Source organism: Nicotiana attenuata, unplaced genomic scaffold (genome assembly GCF_001879085.1).
Source record: "Nicotiana attenuata strain UT unplaced genomic scaffold, NIATTr2, whole genome shotgun sequence".
NCBI classification, from domain to species: Eukaryota; Viridiplantae; Streptophyta; class Magnoliopsida; order Solanales; family Solanaceae; genus Nicotiana; species Nicotiana attenuata.
Window position 1 is genome coordinate 131,269 of NW_017672138.1, and position 12,102 is coordinate 143,370.

The 12,102-nt window shown below is 36.7% G+C and overlaps 1 protein-coding gene across 1 annotated transcript; it reads right to left on the reverse strand.

Moving 5' to 3' along the window:
- Positions 1-9,326: 9,326 nt before the first annotated feature.
- On the reverse strand, positions 9,327-11,247 carry LOC109212012 (berberine bridge enzyme-like 8). The gene has a single exon (XM_019375620.1). The coding sequence runs from the start codon at positions 11,194-11,196 to the stop codon at positions 9,547-9,549; it is 1,650 nt and encodes a 549-aa protein (XP_019231165.1). The 5' UTR covers positions 11,197-11,247; the 3' UTR covers positions 9,327-9,546.
- Positions 11,248-12,102: the final 855 nt, after the last annotated feature.

Sequence of the window (12,102 nt, forward strand, 5' to 3'; positions counted from 1 at the left end):
ACAGTCATTTGATGATGGAGATATGCGAATAATTTAAGATCATGCATTGGAATTCCACTCCTTATCGACCCAAAGCTAATGGTGCCGTTGAAGCAGCAAACAAGAACATCAAGAAGATTCTTAGAAAGATGATCCAAAGTTCAAGACAATGGCATGAGAAGTTGCCATTTGCATTATTGGGATATCGCACAACTGTGCGCACATCAATTGGAGCAACACCCTATCTATTGGTTTATGGCACTGAAGCCGTAATACCCACAGAAGTTGAAATCCCTTCTATCCGAATCATCGTTGAAGCTGAGATTGAGGATAGTGAGTGGGTCAAAACCCGTCTAGAACAGTTAACCTTGATTGATGAAAAGCGGATGGCCGCAGTTTGCCACGGGCAGTTGTATCAACAAAGAATGGCCTGTGCCTACAACAAGAAAGTGCGGCCTAGGAACTTTGAAGTGGCGCAGCTCGTTTTGAGGCGTATTCTCCCTCATCACAAGGAAGCAAAAGGAAAGTTTGCTCCAAACTGGAAAGGTCCGTACATTATAAAAAAATTGTTGCCAAAAGGGGTGTTGTATTTGGGAGATATTGAAGGAAATGATCCTGAAACAACTGTAAATGCAAACGCAGTAAAAAGGTATTACGTTTAATCCATATGCAGCACCGATATTATCCGATTGGGATGACGAAGGCTTTCATTCTCGCTACCCCAAACACTTCAAACCGATCGGGTATCCAGTCCAAGAAGCATGTCATGTTTATTGAAGTGTGAATGCACTCCAGATAAGTCCTTCTTTCTTCCCCCGAAAGGGACACTTCTTGTTAAATTCATTATCTTCTCCTTTGTTTACTTTTCTTTGAATCCCTTTCGGTTTAGTCCTTCTCCAAAACTAATACGAAGAAAAGATGGCAAGATTGGTTCTATAGGTTTCTGCTTAACAAAAGCCAAATTCAAGGAAAAGCACCCAGCCTCAGCAGGTGCATCAAGTCGATCTCGACTGGCCATGACGGCCGATGCTTCAAAGTTAAAATTCTGGAAAAGGAAAGAAATCCAAAGTCAAATGCCCATAAAGGTGAAATAAGATGAAAAGGCCAAAGCCCCACACGGGTGAACCATCGTATGAAATTTTGGAAAGTCAAAATCCCTGGTTTTAGAAGAGAGATCGGTCTCCAGAAAGCCAGCGAGCAGTAAAGGTTTTCATCAAAAGAGTTGGGCCAAGATCCAAACAATCAAGGCCACAAAACCAACCACCATTTCAAACTAACAATTGTTCTTTGTTTGAAAATAGGAAACAGGTGTAATTCAAAGCAACCTTGCAAGAAGCAGGTGCAACCAAAAGGAAACTGCGCAAGGTTTAAAAATAGCTTTGCAGCAACAATGCAAAAAAGGGAAGTCCCTTCCAAAATTCTTTCCCGCATTCAACGAATAAAAAAAAGATAAAAAAAAAATTCAAGAACATAGTAGCCTAGGGTCCCCAATCTCTAGTTACGTTTTTTCCAACATAGGGTCTCCACTCCCTAGTTGATTTTATCTTAGACATAGGGTCTCCACTCCCTAGTCTTCTTTTCCAACATAGGGTCTCCACTCCCTAGTTGATTTTATTTTAGACATAGGGTCTTTACTCCCTAGTCGCTTTTCCAACATAGGGTCTCCACTCCCTAGTTGAATTTATTTTAGACATAGGGTCTCTACTCCCTAGTCGCTTTTCTAACACAGGGTCTCCACTCCCTAGTTGAAGTTATTTTAGACATACGGTCTCCACTCCCTAGTCGCTTTTTCTTTCCAAATAGGGTCTCACTCCCTAGTTGAAGTTATTTTAGACATAGGGTCTCCACTCCCTAGTCGCTTTTCTAACACAGGGTCTCCGCTCCCTAGTTGAAGTTATTTTAGACATACGGTCTCCACTCCCTAGTCGCTTTTCCAACATAGGGTCTCCACTCCCTAGTTGAAGTTATTTTAGACATAGGGTCTCTACTCCCTAGTCGTTTTTCCAACATAGGGTCTCCACTCCCTAGTTGAAGTTATTTTAGACATAGGGTCTCCACTCCCTAGTCGCTTTTCCAACATAGGGACTCCACTCCCTAGTTGATTTTATTTTAGACATAAGGTCTCCACTCTCTAGTCGCTTTTCCAACATAGGGTCTCCACTCCCTAATTGATTTTATCTTAGACAGAGGGTCTCCACTCCCTAGTCTGCTTTTCCAACATAGGCTCTACACTCCCTAGTTGATTTTATTTTAGGCATAGTGTCTCCACTCCCTAGTCTGCTTTTCCAACATAGGGTCTCCACTCCCTAGTTGATTATAAATATAGGGCTCCACTCCCTAATCTCTTTTTCCCAGGGATACACAATCCCGATTTTAATTGCTTTTAATAAAGAAGTAGTATAGATTTTGTTACAAATAACTCACGAAGTTTTCCTAGTGAAACCTGGGGCAGAAAATTTTAGTTCATATATATATATATATATATATATATATATATATATATATATATATATATATATATATATATTCTGTTGCGGCGTGTGTTTGCTTTAGTGCCTGAACAGTTTTTTCATTGTGAGGCACAAGGTTTGAGATGACCAAAGGAAGAAGTCTCAACCCAAATAAAAGAAAGGAAGAACGAGGAAAAAAGTTGAACTCAAGCGCAGAAGCGGAGAAAAGATGTGGACTGCTCAAGACGTGATTGAAGTCACAAGTTTTCCAAGTCCCGTCTTGATCCGAAAAGCTAAAGAAGAATGAATCAGCAGGTGCAGCTAATGAGCATCAAGATTCAGATCAGAGTCTGCGGGAAGAACTAGCCAAGACTCAAGATCAAGCTTTAGAAGGTTCATAGATAGGAATCTTGTAACTCGTAGTTGATAGGATTAGCTAGTTTGATTTTTCATCTTCTATTTCGGTGTAATAAGGAGCTCAGCAAGCAGAAACAGCAGCAACAACGGTGAAATTACAGTTTTTCGGTAGTACCAGCTACCAAAACTTCCAGAACTACACTGACGTGATTCCTTTATAGCCAAGGATATGTAGGCAACCTCGGAAGCAAGGTTCGATCAGACTCTTTCAAAAGATGCTTCTCATGGAGTTTTAAACGGGCAAAAATCCCTCATAATTGCTCATTTTATCTTTGCCCGAAAATCCGTCGTGTTTCCGAGCAAAGAGGATCAGCTGTGAGCATGTAATTTTTGCCCTATACGAACTACTCCTATAAAATCCCAAGAAAATAGATTTTTTCTTAATTATTTGCCATTTTTAGGGAATTTTTTGTAGAATTCTATTAATTGTTTGCATTTTTGTGCACGCTTAATTAACATCATGAAAAATGCCAAAAATACCATGCATTGCATTTAGGTTTTGTTTTTATATTTTTTAGGATTAATTAGTAATTATTTGTTTTATGAAAAATAAAAATCACAAAAATAGCTCATTTTACATTTTACCTTTTTAGGTTATTGATTTTTTTTCTTTAACTTAGGATTAAATGATTTTTATAATTATTATAATTAGATAATTAGTTAGTTTTACAATTTGGATTAATTTAGGATTTTTAATTTAAAAAAAAGAGAAGAAAAAAGAAAAGAAAAAAAAGAGGTAATTGAAAAGAGGTCTTTTTAATTGAATTGGGCTGCCCCATACCTAAATCCAATCCCAAACCCGTCCAAATAAATACCCAAACCCAGGCCCAAATCTGTTATACCCGGTCCAAAACCCCACTTATCAAAACAACTTCGTTTGGCCCCCCTTTAATCCCAGCCGTTGGATCATTTGATCCAATGGCTCGCAACTGATCACTTCAATCCCTTATAACTGTCCGAACCCCCCCCCCCCCAGACCATAGAGACCAGCCTCAGTTTCTTCCCTCCCGTCTCTCTCAAAATGTAACCCTAGCCGCCCTAATATACTTCGTCGTCTCCGCCGTGGTACGCCGGTCGGAAATCGCCTCACAGCGGCGGACCACCACCAAACTACTCCAAAATTTAACCAGATGATCTCCAACCTCCCCTCTACACTAATCTATTAACCTTTTCACCAAAAACCCCATCAAATTCCACCAATCTCAGATCTGAGATTCCGACCCAAAACCCTAAACCGCCGGAAAAACCCCTAAAATCATACCAAACAACCCCTAGTCTCCCCTCACCACTATCCTACCACCAATTTCCCTAAATTCCCCGTTGATTTCCTCGAATCCTAGATCTTAAAAATGGAAACCCTAGTTTACCCGTTTTGCCGACTTTTCTTCTGTTTCCTTCGAGTTTCAAGACTCGATTTGGGTTTAAAACTTACGTTAATTGATCGTTCTCAACAAGAATGATTGATTAACGTATTTTTTGACCTATTTCAGAGCTGTTCCGATTTTCCAGTCTTTTTAGGCCCGTTAGGTATACTTCCGTTCTTTCTTCCTCCTTTCTTTCTATTTTTCTCTGATTGTGCATGTGTTTGACCATGTGTTTAGATTAATTAGTGTGTTGAATTCACTGTTAGGTTAATTCTGAAAATTGTTGGAACATGCTGAACTTTTTATTAGTTTAATTATCTGAAAGTTAGTTTAATTGCATCAAGTTTAGACTAATTAGGGTTAGCTTTTAGATTTTGTTATATCGCATGGTTATTCTGCTTTTTCCATTTTTGTAGTTGTTTCTCTTTTGTTTTCGTTTGTTTTAGATTCAGAGTAGCTTAGTTAGATTAGATTAGTTTGCTCAAATTTAAAATGGTAGTTAACAGGTTGCTTGGTCTATCTCTGATTAACCATTAGAAAGATCAGTTTAGTTGTTAATTTGCTTGATTCAATCATTTGTGAACTAATTAGGTTAATTTCTAGGTTTTCTTTGCACCGTTATTCTGTTTTTGTCTGGTCACTGTTTTGGATATAAGTTTTAAATTTAGTTTTTCTTGTTTAAGGTTAATTTGATGAACCTGTTAATTTGCTAATTAAGGTTTAGATTGTTTGGGTTACCTAGGTTTAATAGATGTTAAGCTTAAGATTGAGCCTCTGAACATCCATTTAAACTTTGGGTTAATGAATTGCAATATCATTAGGCAACTTAATCACTTAGTTGAAGGGTTCTAATTAATTGAATTATCAGAACATAGGGCAAAGTTGAAATAGGTAGTAATTTAAAGGGTAAAAATGGACTTTCACATTGGACCTTCTAGACTTTTCACAGTTGTCCCTGTCCTTAGCCTAAAATGGATAAAGAAAAGGACAGACAGCTATAAAAGATGTTGTACTATTCTGATTTTCAGAAAAATTAGGTTAGAAAATGCCTTTTTGATACCTTTTTTGTGCATTCTATAAAAGGGAATATTCCCTCATTCATTCACAGAGAATTTTGAGCATCATTTTCACTTCATAAAGTTCCCTTTTCCCTGAAAAGTTCAGATTTCAGAAAATCTTAGAAAATTTCCAAAAAACTTCTTCCTTTTGGTTTTTCACAAGCTGAAAATGGTTTGAAATAGAGAATTTTCTGGGTTTGTTTAGCTGGGATTCGGGTTTGGAAAGCTGATTGAATTTTGTTTGGATTCTGGGATCTATTTGGTTGTTGTAGCTGTGTTGGTTTGCTGCTGTTTTCTTGCTTCTGAAGTTTTTCCAGCAGTTTTTCTTTCATCTTACTTGTTGTTTTCTATTTGCTGTTCAAGGTACACATGTTCTTCCTTGTTTAAATATTTGTAAATGGAGTTTAAAGATGAAATACAAGCTTTTCTTTCCTACCAATGTTATATATCTGTGTGTTCTTGCTGGATTTATCACTGAAATTGCATCCATATTGAAAAATTTTCCCTCTTAAATGAGTAACTCCTTGTCTATTTGGTCTATATTATGAGAACTTGTTCCCTTGTATGGGTTTAGCATTATTTTATTGCTTACTTCAGTTGATATATGTATTTATCTTTTGTTGCATTGGTCATATAGCATGTCAGATCCCATATATGAAATTTGGTAATTAATAGAGTGTGTTGGTTATGCTTTCTATCTTTACTTTTTTCTTTCATCTGACAACTTCCTTTTACTCAAAACCATTATTTTTTCTTTGTTTGTTTTGACTGTAAGCTGTTGCCTGCAGATTTGGTCACTGGTTGGCCAAATCAGCATGTTCAAAGCTAGAAAGAGAGAATCAAGTTGCCTTAACAAGACCAAGCTCTAATGGACAATCCATGTCCAAAAGAAGCCGGATATCTGCATGATGTTAGCTGTAGTAATTTGTAATAGTTTAGCTCTGAAATGTAAGATAAGTTTCAATGTAACGTATTGATTTTTGAAGGTTACTGGTTCTATTCTGGAAAATTGTAATAAGTCGGACATTAGTATTGATGCATTAGTGGTTAATTATGTATTTTGTCATGCCTTTACAAAGCAGTAATGATGCTGGGTTTTGAGACTATTCAGCAGAATCAAAGGCTGTTTAGTAGATAGAAAAAGGGCTGGATTTCTAGCCCAAAGTAAGAGACTGGCCTAAGATGGTTTGGGCCTGGTTTATAGGCCCAGACTTTAAGTCAGTCCAGAACCCCTTTTGTCATGGAATCATCTTATGTTTAAATTGTTTAATCTTCAGTAGTAGAATCATATTTAGTCTTTAAAAATTCCATCCCTGCTTGAACGTGTGATCAACTGTTGAATTAGAGTTATATTGTATATCTTAGTTTTTGTCTAAAAATTAAGTTATTCTTGATTGTTATAAATATGTGAGTAGCGGTTAGAAGTAGAGGTGGAAAGGCCAAGAATAGGAAAAAATAACGATTGGGCCCGCCTATTTTAGGTTCAATATGGGCCAGTTTGTTCAAACCAAATTTCGGAACAGCAAGAGCCTGCTAAGGCTCTTCCGTTTCACTTGGGCCAAAGTCTCAGCCCAAATACAGCTTCCTGCGAAGTTGAACCTTCCCATTAAACCCAATAATGAATACCTAGGCCCAAACCCCTTTTCCTATAGAACTAATTTAAATTTAGCTCTTCCAATCAAGTGTAACTTTCCTCTAAAAAAAGGGCAATAAGAGAGGTGTGCCATGCCAAACGAAACTTATAATTCATGGCCCTCATAAAATTAGATCAAGAGCTAACCCTTGTAGATAATGTTTGAGGCGCGCCATCAATTAAATCATCCATGGCCCTCACAAATATTGCTATCAAAAACTGATTCTTCGTAGTTGCTTTAGGCGCGTTATTTAAATAATTCATCATAGCTATGGGTACGGTTCCCGTGATGTAGTTGTGATTTATAATTACTAAAATCCGGGTGTACATTTCATGTGACCCAATTTCAATCTTCAACAATGTTAAATAAAGCGTGTTGCGAACCACGGGTGCATTTCATGTAGCGTGGTTTAAGACGTGTTTTAAATAGCATTGAATTTTCCTAAAAAACAATTAAAAGCGGTTAAAGAAGCTAAAAATGCACAATAGGTTAAAACATGTAGTAAATCAGATAATAGGCCAATTTTAACAGTTTAAGCGACCGTACTCGAACCACGGAACTCGAGAATGCCTAACACCTTCTCCCGGGTTAACAGAATTCCTTATCTAGAATTTCTGGTTTCGCGGACTTTTAAATAAAGTCGAAATTTCCTCGATTTGGGATTTTTAAAATAAACCGGTGACTTGGGACACCAAATAAATATCCCAAGTGACGACTCTGATAAATTAAACGAAATAATTCCATTTCGAATAATGTCACTTAAAATGAAAAAACTCCCTTATATCCGTTCTCGAGCGGGTGGTAAAAGAGGAGGTGTGACAATATGGATTCATGAAGATAAGAAAGCAAATCAAACAAACTATTCTATTGTTACTAACCTATCTTTATTGTTATTGACCCTAACTTTAGATAGTCTCACATATAAGCTTTTGTTTCAGAAAGAACACCCTTCAGCATTGAGCTACTTCCAAGAGATGATAAGTGCAGCAAAGGAGAAACGTATCGTCGTGTTTTTAGATTATGATGGGACTCTATCTCTAATTATGAATGATCCTGACAGTGCCTTATGTCTGATCTGGTAACTAATTAACCGTGTGGCAATTCTCCTTTGATCTCATTCTCTGTGTTTACGACAGTCTAAATTTTAATTGCATTGAAAAAAATTCAATTACTACCATTCTTCTATATCTATCATGATTGAATTTTGGTTACTTATTGCTTGTTGCTACAATTTATTTTGTAGGCACAGGATAAAGAAAGTAGCCTCCATCACCTAACAGCCCAAGAAGATTACTAGATGGGAATAACTATATGTGAGTGTTTGGTGAACTGTATCTCTAGTTAGGATTTGTCACAGTTATTTTCGTTATTGTGTTGAATTGATGTAAAGTATTACTCCTTAAATTAAAATACATTTGATGATGTAGTTTGGATTTACTTCTGGGTTTTATATACGAAAAGTCATTTCTGTAATCAATCGTTCTATTATTCTATTATATGTGTCAAAACTAGTACTACAAAGTAATAGAGTGTTGAAAAATGTAAAAATGGATTAAAACATTATAGAAGTTATGGTGGCTTTGGAATTACCAGTTTCAACCTGCCAGTAAAACAGATGGTGCTACATAAAAATAGCGGCGGTTTCAAACCGCCAGTATATACAAACTGGACCGCTGGTTTATGCAATGCATATTTGCGGCGGTTTTCCAAAAACCGCCGTTTAACTTTTTGGTGCATGAGATTACGGCGTTTACGCAAACCGCCATTTTTGTTTTTAGCGGCGGTTCTAAACCGCCATAAAACGCATAAAAAATCGCCGCAAATTCACAGTCTTTTTGTAGTGATTCCAGATCAAAAGATTTTCTTCTGGGAAAATGACTTAGCAAGAGATGTAAGAGGTCCCTTGAGGATGATGGAACTTATACTTCCCAATTTCAGGAGGACAAAAAAGTACTGGACTTTGGTTTTTTGAACCAAAATGAGCTGAACTACATAGTATATGAAAGAAGGATCATTGTTCTCTGTGTCTCTTTTGTAGTATTTTCCTAAGTTCCCAAGTGTAAAGGTCAATGACCATCAGGTATAATAGGAGGTTTTTAACTTCATAGTTTTTCTGTAAAGGAGGTCAGGGCTATGCTCGATCATTTTTTCCCTACTTTTTCCTTGTATTTTTCGTCGGAGGTAAGATTTATGTCCCCTCAATGTACTCCTTTCTTTCTTCAATAGAATACAAGGTAGGGCTCATGTCAATCCCCCATTGGTCGAGATAAAAGCCTGGGTGGATGTTGAATTTAATAAATAAAAAAAGAAGTATAAAACATCAGTTCAAACTTTTCATTCAATGACGCACGAGGAGAACTTGTGATTATAGAAAAGGTGGGAAAAAAACACTTTCAGATTCACCATTCATATGAATTCCGTATAGAAAGTGAAAGCTAAAACCAGTATGAACTACAGTACTTAAGAATTTTCTCGGTTACACATGTTAATATCAAATCGATGAACAAAATAACCATTCATTCAACGGTACTTAATTAACTAGACTTATTGCATAATGAACTTCCCTTTATTTTAATCTTACACTACCACTTGAGTGAACAAGTTGAAAATACAACTTAGCAGCCAAATACATCAAATAGTTAGCTTAAATAACGCTAATACCCTTGTGCAGTTTGCCTTCTTCCGGAAGTGGACGGAGTGGGATGCTTTGTTCATTCTTGAAGTAATTCTCAGGATCCACTCTACTCTTAATCTCCACCAACCTATCATAATTCTCCTTGAAATACTTGTCTCCATATCCTTTCCCCTGTAAATAGCTGTTCTGTCCATGGTGATTGATTCCTAAATCAAAGTCTTTGAAGTTCAAATATGCTTGCCTAGGGAACTTGGACACAAAAGGAGTCATGAAGTCATACAGCTTTCTTGTTAAACCACTGTAATAGTATTCAGCTTCAAATCCATGCTCTGTCCAATCTGTTCCATACATAATATTTGCTATGTTTCCTGCTCTATGAGGAAATGGTTTTGCATCAGGTGAAATCTCACTCATTTTTCCTCCATAAGGGTAGAAAAACATGTAAGGAGCCTCTAGTTCAACCATTTTCTTGAATATCAACTTTAGTCCTTCTTTTGGTATAGACCTTTGGAGGTAGTCTGATTTCATCTTGCTATGATACAGTTCTGGAGGTGTTCTGTTGAGTAAAACTTCAGTTGATGTACCATTATTAATGGAGAAATTGCCCCAATAGACCACTGATTCAATCCAACTTACTTGGTGACAATCTTGATTTAGCAATCCCAGTTCTGGAAAAGTCTCATTCATGAGAGTGATGAGTCTTTCTGAATCTCCTAAGAAAAATCCCATAAATGTGGCTCGGATCGTCTTGTTTTTATTCTCCACTCCACGATTTGCTACATCAAGAATCATAGTGAAGAATACATCTCTATCGAAACCATCTGCTATTTCTAGCCAACGGTGAACAGATTCAGTAATGTTATCTTCACCAGTTTTTTCTACTTGAAAGACTGTTACATTTTGTGGCACGGGGACTAACTTTATTTTATATGCTAAGACCACACCAAAACTTGCTGCACCACCCCCTGTAATGGCCCAAAACAAGTCTTCTCCCATAGACTCTCTCTCAAGAATACGACCTTGTGCATCAACTAATTTTGCATCAATAATATTATCAACGGAAAGACCGTATTTTCTCATCATGTTACCAAAGCCTCCACCACTAAAATGTCCACCTACACCAATAGTAGGGCACATTCCAGCAGGGAAACCGTGAACTTTGCTTTTATTTGCGATCGCGTAGTAAAGCTCCCCAACAGTAGCACCAGATTGAACCCAAGCACTCTCTTCTTTGATGTTCACATCAATGGACCTAAAGTTGAAAAGATCAAGAACGAAGAACGGGACAAACGAAACATAAGAAGAACCCTCATAATCATGGCCACCACTTCGGATTCTCATCTCAAGACCATGGCTCTTGCCACATAAAATGGCAGCCTGGACATGAGATTCATGAGTAGCGGTGATAATGAGGCGGGGTTTTGGGGTATAAGACTCATTAAAACGAAGGTTTCGAATGGAAGCACTAAGGACGGATGAATATGAAGCGTCTTCTGGATTGTAGAGGTTTGTGGAGATTGGGAAAAGAGGACTTGAATAGAGTTTAAGGCATTGAATGAAGCTGAGATGATCTTGATCTTGGGCTAAGCTTGAGCTTGCCCATGAAACAAGAATAACAAGAAGAAGAAGATGTATTGAGGGAAAGCCTGAAACTCTCATCTTGTTAATCTTTTGTGTATGAGAGCTAGTATCCTCGAACTGACTATAAATAGAGAACTGATTTAATTTTTATATATATTGATAGTTAAAGTTTTAATCTGTCAGTAAAATCTAACCAAATATAGCAAAGCATTACTCTATTTTTAAAGTTATCACGCTTATTATGAAAACTTAATTACTCGTTGTTATAGTTAGATTACCTTTACTTTTTGTGTGAACAATTTATGCACTACTTCCTTTGATTCTTTTTGTAGTTTAAGATTTGACACATTCATCAAGAAAATTATTTAGTGGCACCGATTATCCTTTATCTCTTCTCAATATTTGGGGATTTTTTAATAAAATCATAGACCGTGTATTGGAGCAAGGATAAATTAAAAAAGTAATTGATATTAGGATAATTATTTTGGATAAAAAATTTTCTATTAAAGTACAAATAAAAAAGATGAAAAGAAATAATAAAAATATTGTAGATAGTGTGTTAAAAGATCACTCGAAAAGTGAATTATTGAATTGGTCTAAATTTCATGCACGTGAAAAGCCTTGAAACATGTCTTCTTCAAACTCAAAAACTGCACCATTTTTACATACGTTGAATGATTGCATGTTTCTGTTGGACGCAATGAATTGCCCATCCTTGGAACACGTATACACGGAGGCGAATAAGGTCGCAGATGCTATGTCCCTATTTGGAAGTGTTAGCTTGGTGCACTCTTTCACACCTGTGGTTCTTATATCCGCTTCTCGTTAAATAATTAAAATAGGTACTAAATACACATGAGATATTTACATGGAAAATTTTCTTATTTAAGGGAGTAAAAATTACGACCCTTCTCTGGGATTTTTCACAAAAACTTCATTAAAACAACGAGCAGTTTCCCGTTACAAAACTCTTATAAACTAAGA